General features: G+C 47.9%; 1 protein-coding gene across 1 annotated transcript in view; it reads left to right on the forward strand.

The window, feature by feature from the left end:
- The first annotated feature begins 12,631 nt into the window (after window positions 1–12,631).
- The window catches only part of CCKAR (cholecystokinin A receptor), a 70,546-nt gene continuing 61,002 nt past the window's right edge, over window positions 12,632–22,175 (forward strand). The window contains exons 1-2 of the mRNA XM_060246211.1: window positions 12,632–12,749; window positions 17,617–17,868. Of these exons, the coding sequence (XP_060102194.1) occupies window positions 12,632–12,749; window positions 17,617–17,868 (370 nt within the window). The remainder of the gene's footprint in view (window positions 12,750–17,616; window positions 17,869–22,175) is intronic.

The following is a 22,175-nucleotide window of genomic DNA, read 5'->3' on the forward strand; positions in this document are numbered from 1 at the left end:
ATGGACCGAGGGTCTGATTCAGAATAAGGCAGCTTCATATGTTCATAATATAGTGGGTCCAATACATTGAAGGTGGTAGTGATAATCAGCTCTTTGTTAGATACAGCCTGGTAGAAGGCTGCACTCCAGAAAGACTGAGGAACTGGGCCAACAGGGCTAACTATATACAACTCAGGGTTCCCGCGCAAGGACACCATTGGATCATTCAAACCAGCAGGGAGCTCGTGATTGGAACAGGGCAGCGGGGATTTGGATCCTGCTGCCTATTGTTCCCAAGTCCCCCAGCTCAGTCCTTCTGGCTCCAATGAGCCTGGCAGGAAGACTCGTAACAGTCTACACTTTGGTCCTCATACATAACATCCAGCCTCTAGGTGGGACCTGGGGATCCCCTGGAATTCCATCTCCTCTCCAGACCACAGAGATCAGTTCCCCTGGAAAGAGTGGCTGCTTTGGAGGGTGGACTCTGTGCCATTATGCCTTGCTGAGGCCCCTCCCTTCCATAGACTCCATACCCCAAATCTCCAGGAGTTTCCTAACCTGGAGCTGGCAACCTTATACAACCAGGGCTTTTTTTGAGCAGGAACGCAGTTCCGGCTGGCTTGGTGTCAGGGGGTGTGACCTAATATGCAAATGAGTTCCTGCTGGGCTTTTTCTACCCCAAAAGCCCTGTGTACAGCTATTTCTCCTTGGTCCTCTGCCCCCTTTCAGTAAAAACCAGTGCTGCAAGCCACAGATGTCCTAGAGCGGCTGCTTGTATTCCCATGAGGTTCTTCAGACTTGTGAGAGTTGGGCCCTCATTTCTGTTGCCTAAGCAACCACTGGAATCTGAAAATCCTCCAGGGCTTTCAAAAGGAGGGCCAAACTCCACGAAAGTTCAGGAAGGGTGGGTGTCTCTATCTTAACATGCTGTTTCTAAAAAAGGCTGGGAAAAGAAAAACAAGATGTGGTTATTAGCCACAGCTTATCATTGGAACTCTCTGTCTGGGGCAGTGATGCTCTGTATTCTTGGTGCTATGGGGGGGGGGCACAGTGGGAGGGCTTCTAGTTTCCTGGCCCAGCTGGTGGACCTCCTGATGGCACCTGGGTTTTTTTGGCCACTGTGTGACACAGAGTGTTGGACTGGATGGGCCATTGGCCTGATCCAGCATGGCTTCTCTTATGTTCTTATGTCTGGGGCAGTGATGCTCTGTATTCTTGGTTGGGCGGGGGGGACAGTGGGAAGTCTTCTAGTGTCCTGGCTCCACTGATGGACCTCCTGGAGAGCAAGTTTGGTGTAGTGGTTAAGTGTGCGGACTCTTATCTGGGAGAACCGGGTTTGATTCCCCACTCCTCCACTTGCACCTGCTAGCATGGCCTTGGGTCAGCCATAGCTCTGGCAGGGGTTGTCCTTGAAAGGGCAGCTGCTGTGAGAGCTCTCTCCAGCCCCACCCACCTCACAGGGTGTCTGTTGTGGGGGAGGAAGGGAAAGGAGATTGTGAGCCGCTCTGAGACTCTTCGGAGTGGAGGGCGGGATATAAATCCAATATCTTCATCTTCATCTTCTTCTGATGGCACCTGGGTTTATTTGGCCACTGTGTGACACAGAGTGTTGGACTGGATGGGCCATTGGCCTGATCCAACATGGCTTCTCTTATGTTCTTATGTGACACAGAGTGTTGGACTGGATGGGCCATTGGCCTGATCCAACATGGCTTCTCTTATGTTCTTATGTGACACAGTGTGTTGGACTGGATGGGCCATTGGCCTGATCCAACATGGCTTCTCTTATGTTCTTATGTGACACAGAGTGTTGGACTGGATGGGCCATTGGCCTGATCCAGCATGGCTTTTCTTATGTTCTTTTATATATATATATATATATATATATATATATATATATATATATATATATATATATATATATTTCTTATATTGGATTTGGATTTATATCCCGTTCTATACTCTGAATCTCAGAGCGGTCACAATCTCTTTTACCTTCCTCCCCCACAACAGACACCCTGTGAGGTAAGTGGGGCTGAGAGAGCTCTGACAGCAGTTGCCCTTTCAAGAGCCATGGCTGACCCAAGGCCATTCCAGCAGCTGCAAGTGGAGGAGTGGGGAATCAAACCCAGTTTTCCCAGATAAGAGTCTGCGCACTTAAGTACTACACCAAACTGAAGAAGAAGAAGAAGAGGAGGAGGAGGAAGAGGAGGAGATTGGATTTATACCCTGACCTTCACAACCTAAAGGAGTCTCAGAGTGGCTTACAATCTTTTTTCCCCCTTCCCCTCCCTACAACAGACGCCCTGTGAGGAAGGTGGGGCTGAGAGAGCTCTCTGAGAACTGCTCTTGAGCAGAACAGCTCTGAGAGAAATATGACTGACCCAAGGTCACATCAGCAGCTGCAAGCGGAGGAGGGGGAATCAAACCCCCAGATGAGAGTTGGCTCACTTAACCGCTGCACCAAGGAGGCCGAAGACAATGAGGAGTTCCAGCTTCCAAAGCATGGAGACCAGCCCAGTGGGAAAGGCAACTGGCAGCTGTCCAGTAGAATAGGAAGGTCCCGCCCTCCAAATCTGAGGTGATTCTTTAGGCCTCAGAATCATAGTATTATAGAATCATAGAAGAAGACGACGACTGCAGATTTATACCCTGCCCTTCTCTCTGAATCAGAGACTCAGAGCGGCTTACAATTTCCTATATCTTCTCCCCCCACAACAGACACCCTGTGAGTTGGGTGGGGCTGAGAGAGCTCTAACAGCAGCTGCCATTTCAAGGACAACTCCTGCGAGAACTTATGGCTAACCCAAGGCCATTCCACCAGGTGCAAGGGGAGGAGTGGGGAATCAAACCCAGTTCTCCCAGATAAGAGTCCGCACACTTAACCACAACTCCAAACTGGCATAGAGCTGGAAGGGACCTCCAGGGTCATCTAGGTCAACCCCCTGCACAATGCAGGAAACTCACAAAAACCCTCCCCTGAAATTCACAGAAGAGAGTTTGCTACGCCGACTCGCAGCCCCAGCACGGCCAAACCTTCTCCTGCCTCACACAACATTGCTTTTCTCTGGCAGGGCTTCCCTTTTCCACACGTGTTTGGAACACCAATGTGAGATAGTCAGGGACGCTTGGGACTTCATCTCTTCCATGTGCTCCCCTCAGAAAAGAGTCGCACAAACTGAGAGCGGTTTCAAAAGAAAGAGGTTTTGTCTTCAGGGTTCCATCTCTGCAACTGGACTGTTAAGGCTGTGCAGAGGGGCTCTTCGGGGCTTTTTGTGTGAAAAAAAGCCCAGCAGGAACTCATTTGCATATTAGGCCACACCCCTGGCATCAGTTTGGTGTAGTGCAGTTTGGTGTGGCCAGTTTGGTGTAGTGGTTAAGTATGCAGGCTCTTATCTGGGAGAACCGGGTTTGATTCCCCACTCCTCCACTTGCAGCTGCTGGAATGGCCTTGGGTCAGCTATAGCTCTGGCAGAGGTTGTCCCTTAAAGGGCAGCTGCTGTGAGAGCTCTCTCAGCCCCACCCACCTCACAGGGTGTATGTTGTGGGGGAGGAAGGTAAAGGAGATTGTGAGCCACTCTGAGACTCTTTGGAGTGGAGGGCGGGATATAAATCCAATATCTTCATCTACTTCACAGGATGTCTGTTGTGGGGGAGGAAGGTAAAGGAGATTGTGAGCCGCTCTGAGACTCTTTGGAGTGGAGGGCGGGATATAAATCCAATATCTTCATCTACTTCACAGGATGTCTGTTGTGGGGGAGGAAGATAAAGGAGATTGTGAGCCGCTCTGGGACTCTGTATTTTAATCAATTGCATTGAAATGTATTTGCATACCGCTGTAAACTCAATATTGCCACGGTTGATGGTCATCGACGTAAACAGGAGACTCACGAAAAGCATCCTTGTTGGTAGAAAAAAGCCAGGGAATATCGTCAATTAAAGCCAAAAGAGCTTTAAAAAAAAAAATGTAAGCAAATGCGTCCTCCAGTTTCAGCTACAACCAGGGGCCGTTTTGTAACAGGGATTGTTATGCAGCTGCACCTACTGTGTGAAAAAATTATGTTTTAACTGGTTGATGTTGTGTTGTATTTATACTATTGTAACCCGCCCTGTTACAATAGTATAAATACAGCATAACATCAACCAGTTAAAACGTAATAAACAATTGAATATTCAAGGTTGACTCGGCCTTCCATCCTTCCGAGGTCGGTCAAATGAGTCCCCAGCTTGCTGGGGGGGAAGCGTAGATGACTGGGGAAGGCAATGGCAAACCGCCCTGTAAAAAGTCTGCCGTGAAAACGTTGTGATGCGACATCAGTTCATGGGTTGGTAACTACTCGGTGCTTTACCTTTTTAACCCACCCTGAGCCTTCCTGCAGGGAGGATGGGTTAGAAGCCAAAATAATAAACTAACTAAGTAAAAACTTTATGGGCTTAATCTACCATTAAAATTACTGAAATTCAAATCTTTGTCTTATAACAGGCTCAACAGAGCTTGGGAGAGATGGAGGGAGGAATCACATGCAAATCTGGACCTAAACAAGCACATGTTGCTGCCACCTTTCACAAGTCAAAGAATTAATCTGTTGTGTCCAGGTAGCAGACATGCTGGATTATGCACTTTTTAATCCACTGTAGTGATTATTTGCAAGGGGGTTTTTCCATTTCACACAGTAAAACCCAGTTACAAAGTGCATTGGAAGTAGACTGAAAGAGCAACATTCAGTATATGTGAAAGTGAGCTCTTTTGTAGTCTCATTTTTGCCATTTGTGAGTTCCTACTGCTTCTTCCCTTTTTCCACATATGCTTTGCTCCCTCTAGTGGTTGATTCAATATTACCTTGCTATATGTCCAACATATTTTCCTGCAGTACAACTGGTACATGTTACATGCAAATCGTGTGGTCTTTTATTGATTGGAGGGCCATCCCACACAAAGTACAGGTAGGACCAAATGAATGTACCTCAGGTGAAAGTGTGTGTGTGGGGGGGGGGGGCGGCGGTTGACTAGCAGCTGCTTTTCAACAGTCCATCCCCATTTTATTTAGTTTTTAACTGAACTGAATGTGTAAATGTTTAGAAGGATCCTAGAGTTGGAAGGGACCCTCAGGTCATCTAGTCCAACCCCCTGCATGATGCAGGAAACTCACCAATACCTCCCCCTAAATTCACAGGATCTTCATTGCTGTCAGATGGTTATCTAGCCTCTGCTGAAAAACCTCCAAGGAAGGAGAGCCCACCTGAGGAGGAAGCCTGTTCCACTGAGGAACCGCTCTAAACTCACAAACACCTCCCCCTAAATTCACAGGATCTTTATTGCTGTCCGATGGCCCTTTAGCCTCTGTTGAAAAGCCTCCAAGGAAGGAGAGCCCACCACCTCCCGAAGAAGCCTCTTCCACTGAGGAACCATTCTAACCAGGCCCAATGTGCCCATTAGGCAACCGTGGGTGGCTGCCTGGAGCACCAAGCTGGGGAGAGGGTGCTGGTTTGGGCCTTCCCACCTTCCCTTGCTCCTGAGTGGATGGAAATAGTCTGCTCAGAAGTGGCAGCAAGATTCAGTGCACATGCTGCCACCCACCATTGCTCTGCCTCTTGTGTCACAGAAGCAAAAGGTAGAACAATGGTAGGCAGCGGCAGCGTGCTCACTGAGACTAGGAGCCTGGCTGCCGCTACACTCACCCTCACTGGTGTTGGCATTGGGATGGCGACGCCTTGAGCCAGCATCCTAGTGCCGCTGCTAGCTCTGTCAGGAAGTTCTTCCTAATGTTGAGCTGGAAACGCTTCTGATTTAATTCCAGCCCGTTGATTCTGCCCCAACTAATTCATAGAATCATAGAGTTGGAAGGGACCTCCAGGGTCATCGAGTCCAACCCCCCGGAACAATGCAGGAAATTCACCAATACCTCCCCCCTAAATTCACAGGATCTTCATCGCTGTCCGATGGCCATCTAGCCTCTGTTGAAAAACCTCCAAGGAAGGAGAGCCCACCACCTCCTGAGGAAGCCTGTTCCACTGAGGAACCACTCTGACAGTCAGGAAGTTCTTCCTAATGTTGAGCCGGAAACTCTTTTGATTTAATTTCAACCCGTTGGTTCTGGTCCTACCTTCCGGGGCCACAGAAAATTCCACACCATCCTTTAGATGACAGCCCTTCAAGTACTTGAAGATGGTGATCATATCACTTCTCAGCTGCCTCCTCTCCAGGCTAAACATGCCCTGCTCCTTCAGCCTTTCCTCATAGGACTTGGTCTCCAGACCCCTCACAATCTTCGTCGCCCTCCTCTGGACCCGTTCCAGCTTGTCTATATCCTTCTTAAAATGTGGTGCCCAAAACTGAACACAAGACTCCAGGTGAGGTCTTACCAGAGCATTCTCTTCCCTCCTGACCATTTTTCAGTCTCTGTGCATATGTACATGGGGGGAGGGAGAGAAAGATGGTTCACCCGATATAGAAAGTGAGGTGATTCTACTCTCCTGGACCCTATTTCATCCAAACATATGGTCCCATATTTTCAGGCCAGGGTATCTAAAAAGGCAGTATCTATTGTGGATTTAATGTGGATTCTGAGATGCATCTGGAGATTCATATTGAGTATTCAGTATGTGAGTGGTGTAGTTAAGCGAGTTGGTCTAAGACTGGGGAGATCAGAGTTCAAATCTCCAGCACTTAGTCACGAAGCAAACTCTGTGACCCTGGGCCAGTCACACACTCAGTTGTGAAGAAAAGATAGAGGGGGAGGAAGTTTTTCATTTCATAACACGAATGAGATATTTACTCAGATTGTCTCAGTGTGGGAGTTCATGACATCTTTCCTCCCACATAATTTCTTTACTGAGATTCAGACTATGAAGAAGAAGAAGACGACTGCAGATTTATACCCTGCTCTTCTCTCTGAAAGAGCCCCATGGCACAGAGTGGTAAAGCTGCAGTACTGTAGTCGGAGCCCTCTGCTCATGACCTGAGTTTGATCCAAGCGGAAGCTGGTTCAGGTAGTTGTCTCCAGGTTGACTCAGCCTTCCATCCTTCCAAGGTCGGTAAAATGAGTACCCAGCTTGCTGGGGGGAAAGTGTAGATGACTGGGGAAGGCAACGGCAAACCACCCTGTAAAAGGTCTGCTGTGAAAATATTATGAAAGCAATGTCATCCCAGAGTTGAAAACGACTGCACAGGGGACTGCCTTTACCTTTTTACTTCTCTCTGAATCAAAGTCTCAGAGCGGCTCACAATCTCCTTTTATCTTCCTTCCCCACAACAGACACCCTGTGAGGTGGGTGGGGCTGAGAGAGCTCATACAACAGCTGCCCTTTCAAGGACAACTCCTATGAGAGCTATGGCTAACCCAAGGCCATTCCAGCAGCTGCAAGTGGAGAAGTGAGAAATCAAACCCGGTTCTCCCAGATAAGAGTCCGCACACTTAACCACTACACCAAACTGAGTGTGTGGGTGGAGGGGGGATTACATTTTTCAAAAAATACATGATTAATTGTTGATGACCTGTTGTTTTTGGAGATATAAATAATGTCATATTTCAACAATTTAATATAGACTACTAAGCGTAGTCTAAGTGTACCAGATTCATCATGTGCTCCCTCTGTGCCCCCCTCCCCCGAAACTGAGAAGCCTACACCCCTTGAGTAGACCTCATTCTCTTCCCTCCCACCATTTTTGGCGGCAGTCTCCTTTCCCCAAGCTGATTTTCTGCCTGCAGGGGACAGATAAAAGAAAGTCTTTCTTCACCCCAAAGGTGATGAACAGGTGGAATTCACTGCCGCAGGAGGTGGTGGCGGCTGCAAGCATCCACAGCTTCAAGAGAATGGATCAACATCTGGAGCAGAGGTCCATCAGTGGCTCTTAGCCACAGCGTATTTTTGCAACTCTGTGTCTGGGGCAGGGATGCTCTGCATTCTGGTGCTGGGGGGTGGGGGTGCGCAGTGGAAGCGCTTCTAGCCCCACAGGTGGACCTCTTGATGGCACTTGGGTTTGGGGTTTGTTTTTGGCCACTGTGTGACACAGAGTGTTGGAGTTTATAATTTTTATTAGTTTTAACTACAAAAAGAAAAAGCATACGCACAAGTACAGAAACGTCAAGAGGGAGGGGGAAATGCAAAGTGGGAGATCAGAAACAGAGAAAGCTGCAAATATATCAGTTACATTTTTACCTCAAAACAAAATACCTAATCCTTTCTACCTGCAAGTATTGAGTTTTCTACCCCTTATAGTCTACCATCTTCATTTTCCACTGTACACTTTTTACTAAACTATTACTTAAAATGCAAGTCTGAGCTACTCTTCTTCACCAAACATAGATATAAAAAAAAATCACCAAAGTCTCAACACAGAACTAACTGGATAAGCTTAACCGTATTAAAAATACAAACTGACTCGTTATTTTAACAATGATCATTTAGATAAGCATAAAAAACAAGTATTTCTTTATCCTTCTAACTTACATATTTCAAACGGATAGAGAAAAAGATCAAATTTAAAATAATGTAAAAAGTGGAGAGATAAGAAAGAAAAATGGTAAACAAGGAGCATATTAGTTTATCTATCTCAATGTAAGCAATTTCTCCAAACAAACATATTAAGAGCAGATCTACCTGATTACAAAATAATTGTGTTGTCTGTCTTCTTAAAAATTAATCCAAGTTAACTGTTTATTTATCTTAATTTCTTTTCAGAACTTTTCAGTCCTTTAGCTCTTGTTCATATTAATCAGAGAAGAACAAACCTATTATGTCCCAAAGATCTCACTTTGCCTTTTGAAATCGCATATCTTGCTGAGAGTTCCATATTATCCAGTTACCTACAGAGAGGGAAAACAATTTAAAATCCCTTCTTCCTGAAAGTTTTCCACGTTTTGATTTTTTTGATGAAATGTGCATCCTCTCTCTTTAATGCAAGCACCCCTCTCAGTAACGATAGTAAAAATCCCATGCCATTAGATCCTCTCAAAAAAACTTCAAACAGCCTTAACTTCCGGTTCTTCTTAGTAACTGCTCCATAAGGTTCCATTTTAATTTTCTTCTTTTCATTTCCTGACGGATCTTTTTCCATTTCTAACTCCACAGACATCACCAAGATCTCTTTGTCACTCTGCCCATGTAGATTCAAGTTTTCGCTAGCTTTTAACATAAAAGTTCCCATTTGCTTTTTTATCAACTCGGTTAATAAACCAAGGTCCTGCTTTAGAGAAAATATTATATCCATTGTATCTTTTTTATGAAACATTTTGCTTTGTGATGCCATTTTACTCCACAGAATAACTCAGTTAGTAATCAAAGCTGAAAAGTAACTCAGAGATCCAGTTAGTCTATCCTTCCAAATCTTCACCAGCCGTATATCTTGATTGTTGCCATTTAAATTGCACTCAGACAACAAATACCAATCTCTTTGGAATATATTTCATTTGTTTAGACCAAATTATAACCAAACAATAGTCTCTTTATCACTTATTCAATCATAATCCAGGTCGATTTAAGTATCTATATTCAGTCAAATTTAGATTGCTGCTGGCATTTAAAGTTGTTCTTTTTATCTTTTGGAAGCCGGATTCATGGGAAAGTCGGGGGGGGGGGGATTCACCTCTCCCTCTTCCTTTGAACTGACCCGTTTGTTGTTATGTAAAACAACCCATTAGCCGATGGTATGAAAAGCAAACTTACTTGCAGAGTAGAATTGCCGTGTTTGAGGTAGGAAAACAATGCATCAAAGGCTTGTTAGCAGAAAAGAAAGCAAGCGGCTGGGTGTTCACCTCTTTCTGCCGTAATGGCGATCATGGCCGTGGAGCACTAGAGCACACAAGAAGGACAGGAACAGCCGCCACTGTATCCCTGACTCCCTGCAAAAGCCCCATGCCAAAAGGAAACCCCTCCAGGGCACCTCTCTAACAGCCCGATTCAGGGGGGCTGTAAGAGACAAGCTCCGCGGACCCCCGCTGAGCTCAAGGCAACGGAACCCGGAAGTCCAGAGTGTTGGACTGGATGGGCCATTGGTCTGATCCAACATGGCTTCTCTTATGTTATAAGTCTCAATATCTGTTTGTTTGTTTGTTTGTTTTGTGGATGTGAAGCAGCTTGCGGGGAGGGGGGGGATTCTAAGTGGCAAGCAGGGGGAAGGGGAAGTGTAACATCGCCCATGCTCCAGTCCCAATTACACTGTCTCCTGCTCAGGGTTTTTTTTTAGTAGCAGGAACTCCTTTGCATATTAGGCCACACCCCTCTGATGTAGCCAATCCTCCAAGAGCTTACAGGGCTCTTATTCCAGGGCCTACTCTCAGCTCCAGGAGGATTGGCTACATCAGGGGTGTGTGGCCTAGTATGCAAAGGAGTTCCTGCTTGCTTGCTGCTTTTCAACAGAATAAAAAAGTCAGGTGACTGTTCTGTCTCCCCCCCACAGGGGACCTCTCATTTGACCCAGTCTCGCTGATTTCTGGGGGGGATCAGAGATGCCGTTTTAACAATTGCGCTGAATGATCTTGTCCACAATGAAAAAAAGAATCCCCCCCCATGCCCACTGTTTTAGGGTTGCCAGCATCCTGGTGCGGCCTGGAGATCTCCCGCTTTTACTACTGATCTCCAGGTTCCAGTGATAAATAAGCCTCCAAACTGAAGAAAGACGGATGAAACGTCTTGATATCTAGAACAGACGTCTTTGGAAGGGCTTCTTTTAGTTCCATGAACTAAATAATGGAATATTGTCCCTCCTTTGTGATTGGAAAGACTGCTTTTGAACTGTCTTCTGTTAATGTTTTTTTGCTACATGCTCTTTTCTATTTGAAGTTCTGTGTGCAAGCTTGGTCAAAACACCACTGACCTTTAAATTACACTGTCTTGTTGTTTAAAATTTATGGTGTCTCTTCGCGGTTTTTTAAATTTACACCCCTGGAGAAAATGGCTGCTTTGGAGGGTGGACTTGTACCATGCTGAGGCCCCTCCCCAAATCTCCCCTCTCCTGGATACACCCCCAAAGTCTCCAGGTATATTCCAACACAGACTTGGCAACCAGTGTTCCCTCTGAGTTAGTGTGAGCTAGCTCACAGATTTTTAGCCTCCAGCTCACACCTTTTTGTCTTAGCTCAGGAAGGAGGACCCCAGAGCGCACTAATTTATGCAGCAGCTCACAGATTTAATGCCAGCGGCTCACACAGTAGAATTTTTGCTCACAGGACTGCAGCTTAGAGGGAAGATTGCTGGCAACCCTACATTGTTTTCACAATTTGTTTTGGACAATGGACATAACCTTTTACTGGATTATAAGGCACAGAGGTAAGAGCCCCATGGCGCAGAGTGGTAAAACTGCTGTGCTGCAGTCGGAGCCCTCTGCTCACGACCTGAGTTCGATCCCAGCGGAAGCTGGTTCAGGTAGGCAGCTCCAGGTCGACTCAGCCGTCCATCCTTCCGAGGTCAGTAAAATGAGTCCCCAGCTTGCTGGGGGGGGGAAAGTGTAGATGACTGGGGAAGGCAATGGCAAACCACCCTGTAAAAAGTCTGCTGTGAAAACGTTGTGAAAGCAACGTCACCCCAGAGTTGAAAACAACTGGTGCTTACACCTTTACCTTTACTACCTTTACCTTTAAGGCACAGAAACACAATATCAACTGATGTCGACATGAAGGGTTTTTTTCAAAGGGCTGTACATTGCATAGAATATTATTCCTTTGGCTGCAACCCTGTGCCCGCCTCCTCGAAGTCCATGACGTTTGCTTCAGGGTATGCACACCAAAGATCAAGCTGCGCATCTGTTGGGTGACATTTAGGGTCACAGGTAATTGATGGTCCCTATGTTTAGACATAGCCGTGGACAGGGCCGATTAGGCAGAGTAGGCATTGGCCTATGGGCCCCCACGCCTTTAGGGACCCCGGGCCGGCTTCCCTCCCCACCCGTTCCCCCCCTGCTTGCAGCCTTCCCAGCCTGCCTGCACAGCCAGCAACTGAGCTGCTCTTTGCCCGACTTGCCTGGTGCGGCTGATGCTGGCGTTGTCGCCAAGTTTGCCTCTCCTTCTCCCTCACAGCTTCGTCAAAGGGGCTTTTGAGAAGATGCCCGAGGGCTGCGGCGGGGGCCGCAGGCCGGATGCTCCAACTCTGAGATAATTTTGGAAGGGGCCCCCCAGGATTTTGACTGCCCAGGGGCCTCCACAGGGTTTAATCCAGCACTGGCTGTGGATAAAGATGTCCCTAGTCTGGGTCAGCTCAGAGCCCTTGCGCAAAGGGTTAATGCTTGTCCTCGCTATCTGGTATGGGATATGATCCCCACGCCAAGCTCGGCTTGGTCAATAACAGAAAGGGGTGGATCTAAAAGGGAGAGGAAAGTGTGTGTATGTGTGTGTGTGTGTGTGTGAGAGAGAGAGAGAGAGCTTGAAAGAGCGCTGGTGTGTGTGCCGTGCGTGCATTCCCCTCTGCGGCATCCAAGCTGTTTGGTGCTTTCCTTGAAGCAAACCTTTCTCATGCTTCGCAGAATTCAGTGGGCTGAGCACTCTCTACAGATGGCTGAGAGGAGACTTCAGTGGGTAGCAGACTTCACCGAGCCCTTCGCAGCAGGTCTCTTTTAAAGGCCTTAGTTGTGCTCCTCGAAAGAATGGACAAATAGTCCCCCCTTCCCCAAAACGACACGTTTCTCCCACCAAAACTGACCTTTGGGAAGCGCTAAAGGATGGATATAGTGAACGACAGCCTCTTTGACATCAACACCAACGACTCAGACCTGCTGTGCAAGCTCATCTCTGAAAAGGATCCTTTTTTCTGCAGGAATCCCTCTCAGCGTTTTAAAGGTAGGTGCCCTCTTTTATTAAAAAAAAAAAAAGGGGGGGGAATCAACCAGTTTCATCAGGAGCTCTTTCACAGAATCGTTTATCAAGCTCTGAAAAAAAAATGCATGCTTGTTGATAAATCCTAATGAGAGAGAGAGAAAGAGAAATTCATGTTCTTTTAATTAAAATGACAGAAGAGTGTGGAAGTTTGCTGGGAAGGTCAGAGGACAGAAAATATGAATGGCAGTAAGTTAAAGTGACAATTTCTAATTTTTTTTTAAAACAACAACAGCAGCACTCTTGTGTGTCTTTTAAGAGCACCACATAGAAGGAATTAACATGGGCATGTTCTCCCGTAGATGTCAAGCATGTTGTTAGATTAGATTAGATCTTGCCTTCTTCTCTCCGAGTTCGATTCAGACTCCCAGGTAGTTCATAACTGTGATTCGCAAACTTTCTAATATGGAAATGTTATGGCGAGTAGTAAATACATAGCTCTGAGCGACGTCCTGAGACGCCGAGCGTATTCTGCTTTTGAAAGAAGGCACGGTGTGTGCTCTGCATAGATCAGGTGCAGGTTCTGCTACGGAGGCAACCAGCCCAAATCCCAGTCAGATCCACGGTTTACAGCAGCCTAGCTATTAGAGCTCATCAAATCCCCGTTTAATTGCTTTTCATTTATGGGAGCGAAGAGGGTGCTTAATTTTATGAGGACTTTCATTGCTTTTTTAGGGCAGAGCTCCGTGTCCAACAGTCAAGGCAAGACTTTTCAGCCCCGTCCAAAACAGATGCTTGGGGGGCGTGGGGGGTGCAGTGTCTTCTCTCAGCTGAGTCAGTGTGAGCTTGCTCACGGTTTTTTAGCCTCCGGCTCACCCATTTTTGTCTCAGCTCAGAAAAGAGGGCCCCAGAGCGCACTCACTGATGCAGAAGTTCACAACTTTAATGAGCAAGAAATATTTATCGTTTATAGCCACAGGCCATCGCAATAGACAATTAAGAACTTAATGATTAAAAAAAGACTAAAAGTATCATTTTAAAAAACCAGTTACAAGATAAGGTATCAAAGCAAGGAATATTCAATTACAGAAGCGCCATTGCCATTAGGCTCAGCCACAGGGAACCTAATTAATCACAAATATTAATATACGATAAAATTATGAACACCTAAAATAAAACGAGTTAGTCGTAAGATTGATTTACTTGAAACGGCAATCTTGGACCTAATTTTTTTTTGTAGCCAGGGCAAAGAGTGACACTGTAGGTAACGAATGGGTCGGTATCAGATAGTAAAAAACCCAGCTTGTCGAGATCAGAGGAAAAATGTTGTCCCTTTAACAGGCTTTCAAGGAATTTAGTTCTAACTTCTGAATGGAAAGGAAAGGTCCCCTGTGCAAGCACCAGTCGTTTATGACTCTGAGGTGACATTGCTTTCACAACGTTTTCACAGCAGACTTTTTATGAGGTAGTTTGCCATTGCCTTCCCCAGTCATCTACACTTCCCCCCACCCCCAGCAAGCTGGGTACTCATTTCACCGACCTCGGAAGGATGGAAGGCTGAGTCAACCTCGAGCCGGCTACCTGAAAACCCAGCTTCCACCGGGGATCGAACTCAGGTTATGAGCAGAGCTTAGGACTGCAGTACTGCAGCTTTAACACTCTACGCCACAGGGCTCTCTATAGGCAATGGCAAACCACCCCATAAAAAGTCTGCCGTGAAAACGTTGTGAAAGCAAAGTTGGAAACGACTGGTGCTTGCACAGGGGACTACCTTTACCTTTTTAATATATCCTCTGGAACTGAAGCACCGCATATACAAACACATAGTGCCATCGGTATTTGAGAATATCCTCCCATGAGCAAAGCCGTTGGCATTGTCGAAAAACGTAAAGAAGTGATTGCCTTTCTGAGGTTTTGAGATGAGACACAAGTTTAATGCCAGTAGCTCACAAACTGGATTTTTTGCTGACAAGACTCCACTGCTTAGAGGGAGTATTGCTGGGGGGGGTGGGTAGAGTGGGGTAGGGGGAGGTGCAAGGGACAGCAAGAGGGGCTATGGATCCTTTTTCATTGGGGGTCATTCCCCCCCCCCCCCCCGGGCCAGCACAGCACCAGCCACTTCTCCTGATCTGACCGGCCAATTAGTCTCAGACCCTGGCTAGGAGAAAAGCAGCTAGTGGGAGAAGGGTGAAGCCTGCCTGTTTTGGTCCACGACTTCTCCCCTCCCTCCCACTGCTTTGCCAGTTTGGTGTAATGGTTAAGTGCGCGGACTCTTATCTGGGAGAACCGGGTTTGATTCCCCACTCCTCCACTTGCACCTGCTAGCATGGCCTTGGGTCAGCCATAGCTCTGGCAGAGGTTGTCCTTGAAAGGGCAGCTGCTGGGAGAGCCCTCTCCAGCCCCACCCACCTCACAGGGTGTCTGTTGTGGGGGAGGAAGGGAAAGGAGATTGTGAGCCGCTCTGAGACTCTTCAAAGTGGAGGGCGGGATAGAAATCCAATATCTTCTATCTTCTTTGCATATTGACCAAAAGTGCAGGTATTTGTCAAACTTGTGCTTGCAGCCGTTTATTTTTATTTTATTTTCGTTCATTTATATCCCATCCTTTCCCTTTCAGGGTGGAGCAGAGCATTTAAAACATTAAACAATGCAGCAGTAAATAATTCAAAACCATTAAAACTATAAATCAGTCAACAGAGGTGCTTACGTTTCGGTGGGAGGTGAATCATGTAATAAGCCAGAAAGATGTTATAGCAGCTCTATGAGGAAAGGTTGAAGGAGCTGGGGATGTTTAGCCTGGAGAGGAGGCGTCTGAGAGGTGATAGGATCACCGTCTTCAAGTCCTTGAAGGGCTATCATAGAGATGGTGTGGAATGGTTTTCTGTGGCCCCGGAAGGTAGGACCAGAACCAACGGGTTGAAATTAAATCAAAAGAGTTTCCGGCTCAACATTAGGAAGAACTTCCTGACTGTTAGAGCGATTCCTCAGTGGAACAGGCTTCCCCGGGAGGTGATGGGCTCTCCTTCCTTGGAGGTTTTTCAGCAGAGGCTAGATGGCCATCTGACAGCAATGAAGATCCTGTGAATTTAGGGGGAGGGGTTTGTGAGTTTCCTGCATTGTGCAGGGGGTTGGACTAGATGACCCTGGAGGTCCCAACTCTTTTATGATAGCTCAGTGGCATAGCAGCACAGCAAGGTGATATAGAGCAGGGATCCTCAACCCCCAGTCCATGGCCCAGTACCGGTCCGTGGCCTGTTAGCAACTGGGCTGTGAGTTGTATAATTATTTCATTATATATGACAATGTAGTAGTAATAATAAGACGACATTGGATTTATTATCCTGCCCTCCACTCCAAATTTCAGAGTCTTAGAGCAGCTCTCAATCTCCTTTACCTTCCTCCCCGACAACAGGCACCCTGTGAGGTAGGTGGGGTTGAGAGAGCTCTCCCAGAAGCTGCCCTTTCAAGGACAACTCTGTGAAAAGCTCTGGCTGACCCAAGGCCATTCCAGCAGCTGCAAGTGGAGGAGTGGGGAATCAAACCTGCTTCTCCCCGTTAAGAGTCTGCACGCTTAACCACTACACCAAAGTGGCTAACTGAATTAGAACTACACCGAATTGAATTAGAATTGTCCTGCTAAAACCTGACTCCCATCATACTTTTAAATTATTTTCTCCTCTGTGGCCGCAGTGGCATGAGGAAAGTTTCCATCCATCTGTATCATATGTTTTGGTTATTTTCTCATTTTGTGTGTGTGTGTGTGTGTGGGGGGATATTAAAACATTTGTCAAATCTTAAAAGTTCAGCAAAATTCTCCCAGGCGGGTTTGAACAAGAAGCAAGTGTTTGGGTGGGTGGGGGGGGTAAGAAAGAAAGCACACGCAGAGCTCTGCTCCTGTAAGCTCTTGCCCAAATTTTGAACAGGTGCCACCTATAATATAGTGGGTTCTATGCTTGGCAGAGCCTCGGAGTAAGTGAGTTCTTTAATAGGAGCTCTTTAAAGTGAGCTCTTTAATAGGAATCACGTAATACAAGGTCACAGTACAAGACAGACTTTGGGGCCCACGGGCCGAACTTATATACATCTCTGGGTTCCCGTGCAGGCATGTTATTGGGTCATTCAAACCGGTGGGAGCTTGTGATTGGTCCTGGGCTGCAGGGGTTTGAATCCTACAGCCCTTTGTTCCCAAGTCCCCGAGCTCAGTCCGCATGGCTCCAATGAGCCCGGCGAAAACACCAAGGTCTTCCCTTGAGTCCACATACATAGCGCTGCCCATCCTGCCGCAGCAAGAAGCACTTTGCCCACCAAAACATGCTTTTTCATCACATCCCCACACCAAGCCCCCCAAAGCCCTGCCAGCCATATCTGGCCACCCCATGCTGAAGCCAGAGAGACCTTATCAAGATCTTCCAATGATGACGGTGTCAGGCGATGGAATCTCAAGGCAGTATTCATTGAAACAAAGTAATACTTTATTGGAAACTCATAGCTGCATACAAACGTTGGGACCAATACGAGGGTTCAGGCAGTTGCCTGTCTTATGGAAACTGCATCAAAGGGTTCAAAGGATTCTCTAAACAAAAACACTATTCCCAAAACATGAAAGGAGGGAAGGTGCAAACCTTCACACAAAGGTTCCAGTTTATCGTTTTTGCCTTGGGAAGATGCCCGGCGGCCGTGTTATCCACCAATGGTCGCATTCCTTTGTTCTTTGGCAAAACGCATACTGTTCACACACTAGTCGCTGTTCCCTTTGATATGCACGGGGGGGGGGTTCAAAAGATGCTGCGAGAGAAGGGTTAGTATGGAAAGTCACATATGGTTAATATTCTTACGATAGTATGATAATGCAATTACAGAGCTGACAGACGGCTTCCCATGTCCCTTTCAGATTTAGATCAGACCGTTCGGATTCTGCTCTATTCCCTCATCTTCCTGCTCAGCGTCGTGGGCAACACCCTGGTCATCGTCGTGCTGATCAGAAACAAGCGGATGAGGACCGTCACCAACATCTTCCTGCTCTCCTTGGCCGTCAGCGACCTCATGCTCTGCTTCTTCTGCATGCCCTTCACCCTCATCCCCAACCTCCTGCAGGACTTCATTTTCGGCAGCACCGTCTGCAAAATCACCAGTTACTTCATGGGTGAGTCTTCGCATGCCATCCTTACGATCGGTGCCTCTATACAAGCGGGGTCGGTGACGGGGGTTTCGGTGCCCTAGGTGAGCTGCCCACTAGCATCCCCCCCCAAAAAAAATTAAAAACAGAATTGAAGACGAAGAAGAAGAAAACATTGGATTTATATTCCGCCCTCCACTCAGAGTCTCAGAGCAGCTCACAATCTCCTTTACCTTCCTCCCCCACAACAGACACCCTGTGAGGTAGATGAAGATATTGGATTTATATCCCGCCCTCCACTCCGAAGAGTCTCAGAGCGGCTCACAATCTCCTTTCCCTTTCTCCCCCACAACAGACACCCTGTGAGGTAGATGAAGATATTGGATTTATATCCCGCCCTCCACTCCGAAGAGTCTCAGAGCAGCTCACAATCTCCTTTCCCTTCCTCCCCCACAACAGACACCCTGTGAGGTGGGTGGGGCTGAGAGGGCTCTCACAGCAGCTGCCCTTCCAAGGACAGAGTCTCAGAGCGGCCTACAATCTCCTTTACCTTCCTCCCCCACAACAGACACCCTGTGAGGTGGGTGGGGCTGAGAGGGCTCTCACAGCAGCTGCCCTTCCAAGGACAGAGTCCTCAGAGCGGCCTACAATCTCCTTTACCTTCCTCCCCCACAACAGACACCCTGTGAGGTGGGTGGGGCTGAGAGGGCTCTCACAGCAGCTGCCCTTCCAAGGACAGAGTCTCAGAGCGGCCTACAATCTCCTTTACCTTCCTCCCCCACAACAGACACCCTGTGAGGTGGTGGGGCTGAGAGGGCTCTCACAGCAGCTGCCCTTCCAAGGACAGAGTCTCAGAGCGGCCTACAATCTCCTTTACCTTCCTCCCCCACAACAGACACCCTGTGAGGTGGTGGGTCTGAGAGGGCTCTCACAGCAGCTGCCCTTTCAAGGACAGAGTCTCAGAGCGGCCTACAATCTCCTTTACCTTCCTCCCCCACAACAGACACCCTGTGAGGTGGGTGGGGCTGAGAGGGCTCTCACAGCAGCTGCCCTTTCAAGGACAGAGTTTCATAGCGGCCTACAATCTCCTTTCCTTCCTCCCCCACAACAGACAACCTGTGAGGTGGGTGGGGCTGGAGAGGGCTCTCACAGTAGCTGCCCTTTCAAGGACAACCTCTGCCAGAGCTATGGCTGACCCAAGGCCATGCTAGCAGGTGCAGGTGGAGGAGTGGGGAATCAAACCCGGTTCTCCCAGATAAGAGTCCGCGCCCTTAACCACTACACCAAACTGGCTCTACAGGAGAAATGAAGAAACCTGAAACTATTTACATTTTTAATTTACAGTTCTTTATTTAAATTTTATTTTATTTTTTAAAATAAATGTGAGATTAAGCAATGAAAACGGTGAGAATCCTACTTGATCCTTTTAGCTGGAGGTGCCAGGGACAAGACCTTGAGCACGTGAGAAAGATGCTCTGCTCCTGAGCTATGGCTCCCACCCCCCGTGACTCTCTTAAAAGTAAAGAAGGACGGATGAGTGGCAGCAGACAACTTCAACAGGAGCCAATTTTTAGAAACTGTAATTGGCTCTTCTTCAGCTTTTACAATTGGTTAATGTATCCTACCAGGCTCCAAGGAGCACACTGCGTAGACATTGTCCACTTTTGCATTGCCCGGATCTGTAAGAGACCGGGGAACACAAAACCAGCCAGGCAGTGTCTGTGTTCCATGCAGCCTGCTTTTCACAGTGGAGGGCAGGCTCCAAGGAGCACACAAGCTGCGCGTGGGTAGAAGGGGTGCCTCGTGGCGCCCTAGGTGTCCACCTACTTGGCCTACTCATGCACCAGCCATGTATACAAGTGTGTTTCGAACCTTCTACCTCAGGAGATAAGCTACGGCTCAGGGGTAGAGCATCTGCTTTGCTGGCAGAAGGCACTGGGTTCAACCCTGGGCATTTCCAGTTAAAGTATTTCAGGTAACAGGTCTTCCACCCTGGAGAGTTCTTGCCAGTCAGAGTGGGTAATGCTGAGCGAGTTGGACCAGTGGCATGACTTGGTATAAGGCAGCTTCTGGGTAAACCTGGTACCTATTGGCTTGGCCGGAGAGAATCCTGGGTGCCTTCCTTGAGAGCGCACGTTCAGCTAGTGCATGAGCGTCGCGCTTTTGTAGCTGAACGTTGCAGGAACCCAGGGCTTTTGGGAGCCCTAGGTGAGACTTGCACTAGTGCCCCCCCCCCCAATTTAAAAAAAGGAAAAATGTAAGGAAAATGGAAAAGATCAAACGTGAAACCTTTCACATTTTTAATTCACCATTTCTAAAATTTAAATTTACCATTTTTATTTTACATTTTAATTTTTTTAAAAAATTGTGAGAATAAGCAATCTGACAACATCATCAATCTTTGGTTTTATCTTTCCAGTAGAAAATAGTTTTAGTGCAGTCTGAAGATTGGCAGGGTGGGGGAGGGTGGCGCCCTAGGCGGCTGCCTACCTTGCCTACTCTCACGCATCGGCCATGGACACAGTGATGAGTCATTTGGGGAAGATGCTCTGGCACTACTGATCTTCTCACTGAGGAAACCCAGGGAGCTTCTAAGGAACCCCTGGAACCTCCAGAGCAGTCTGGAATCATTGCGCTGTATTCCTTCCTCCCTCCTTCCCTTCCTCCCAACTCTCTCCCTCTCCTCCCAACTCTCTCCCTCCCTCCCAACTCTCTCCCTCCCTCCCCACTCTCTCCCTCTCTTCCCTCCACGCTCTCTCCCTCCCTCCCCTCCAACTCTTTCCCTCTCTTCCCTCCCAACTCTCTCCCTCCCTCCCCCCAACTCTCTCCCTCTCTTCCTCCAACTCTCTCTCTTCCCTCCCCTCCCAACTCTTTCTCTTCCCTCCCAACTCTCCCTCTCTTTCCTCCCAGCTCTCTCCCTCTCTTCCCTCCCAACTCTCTCCTTCTCTCCCTCCCATCTCTCTCCCTCCCTTCCCTCCCAGCTCTCTCCCTCCCCCCCAACTCTCTCCCTCTCTTCCCTCCCAACTCTCTCCTCCCTCCCCTCTCAACTCTCTCCCTCCTCCCTCCAACTCTCTCCCTCTCTTCCCCTCCCAACTCTCCCTCCCTCTCCCCAACTCTCTCCCTCCCCCCCCCAACTCTCTCCCTCCCTTCCCTCCCAATTCTCTCCTCCCTTCCCTCCAGCTCTCTTGCTTCCTCCCTCCCCTCCCATCTCTCTCCTTCCCTTCCCTCCCAGCTCTCTCCCTCCCTCCCCTCCCAACTCTCTCCCTCACTTCCCTCCCCATTCTCTCCTCCCCCCAGCTCTCTCCCTCTCTTCCCTCCCAGCTCTCTCCCTCCCTCCTTCCCCTCCCAACTCTCTCCCTCCCCTCCCAGCTCTCTCCCTCTCTCCCTCCCAGCTCTCTCCCTCCTCCCTCCTCCCCTCCAACTCTCTCCCTCCCCCTCCCAGCTCTCCCTCCTCTCCCAACTCTCTCCCTCCCTCCCTTCCCTTCCACCGTCCCTCCCTTACTTCCTCTCTTGAATCTGTTTAAACCCTTTCAAAACCAGCTATGGTAGCAGGCATCGCTTCATCCACATTTTTATTGATTCCCTCTAGTCTGCTCTAGATACCTGTATCACCATGAGAAGCATCCAGTTTCTCCAATGTGTGTTCCCAGAAGAGAAAGGCATTCTGCATAGGTTTGAAGCACTTTACCTTTGAGACGTGCCCCCCCCCAAAAAAAAAAGAAAAGAAAAAGAAACAGCTTCTAGGGAATTCTGTACATATTTAGAATATTTTATTGAAAATCACAGGCCAACAAAAAGGCGGGCGATCCAACTTGTCCCTTCCACTCTATACAGTTGGCTTTCTGCTTCACAAAGGATGAGCTGTACAGGAATGCTGAGAATAGATGTCAATCCAATATCACCACCACTATCACCACAACAACAAAAATGGCTGCATGGATGCTGGGTTCGATCGTAATGTGTTGAGAGGGGTCAACAGCAGAGGCAGCTGTTTCTACGCTGGTGCTCTCTGCAGACACAGGAGCCGTTCTGAAGCACCTCCTACTCCAATGAAATGGGAAAACATCGAGACTAGCTCTTAGCATTACAGTAGAGAAGCGTTAGGAAAGGAGCAAGTAGGCACCGGGAAACACGTCAGCATTGTGCTGGGGACCACTGATTTACATCTTGACATGAATTGTGCTGTTCAGCCAGGACTTTTTTTTTGTAGCAGGAACTCCTTTGCATATTAGGCCACACCCTCCCGATGTAGTCAGTCCTCCTGGAGGTTACAGTAGGCCCAGCCCTAAGAGCCCTGTAAGCTCTTGGAGGATTGGCTACATCAGGGGTGTGTG

This window comes from Heteronotia binoei, chromosome 9 (genome assembly GCF_032191835.1).
Source record: "Heteronotia binoei isolate CCM8104 ecotype False Entrance Well chromosome 9, APGP_CSIRO_Hbin_v1, whole genome shotgun sequence".
NCBI lineage: Eukaryota > Metazoa > Chordata > Lepidosauria > Squamata > Gekkonidae > Heteronotia > Heteronotia binoei.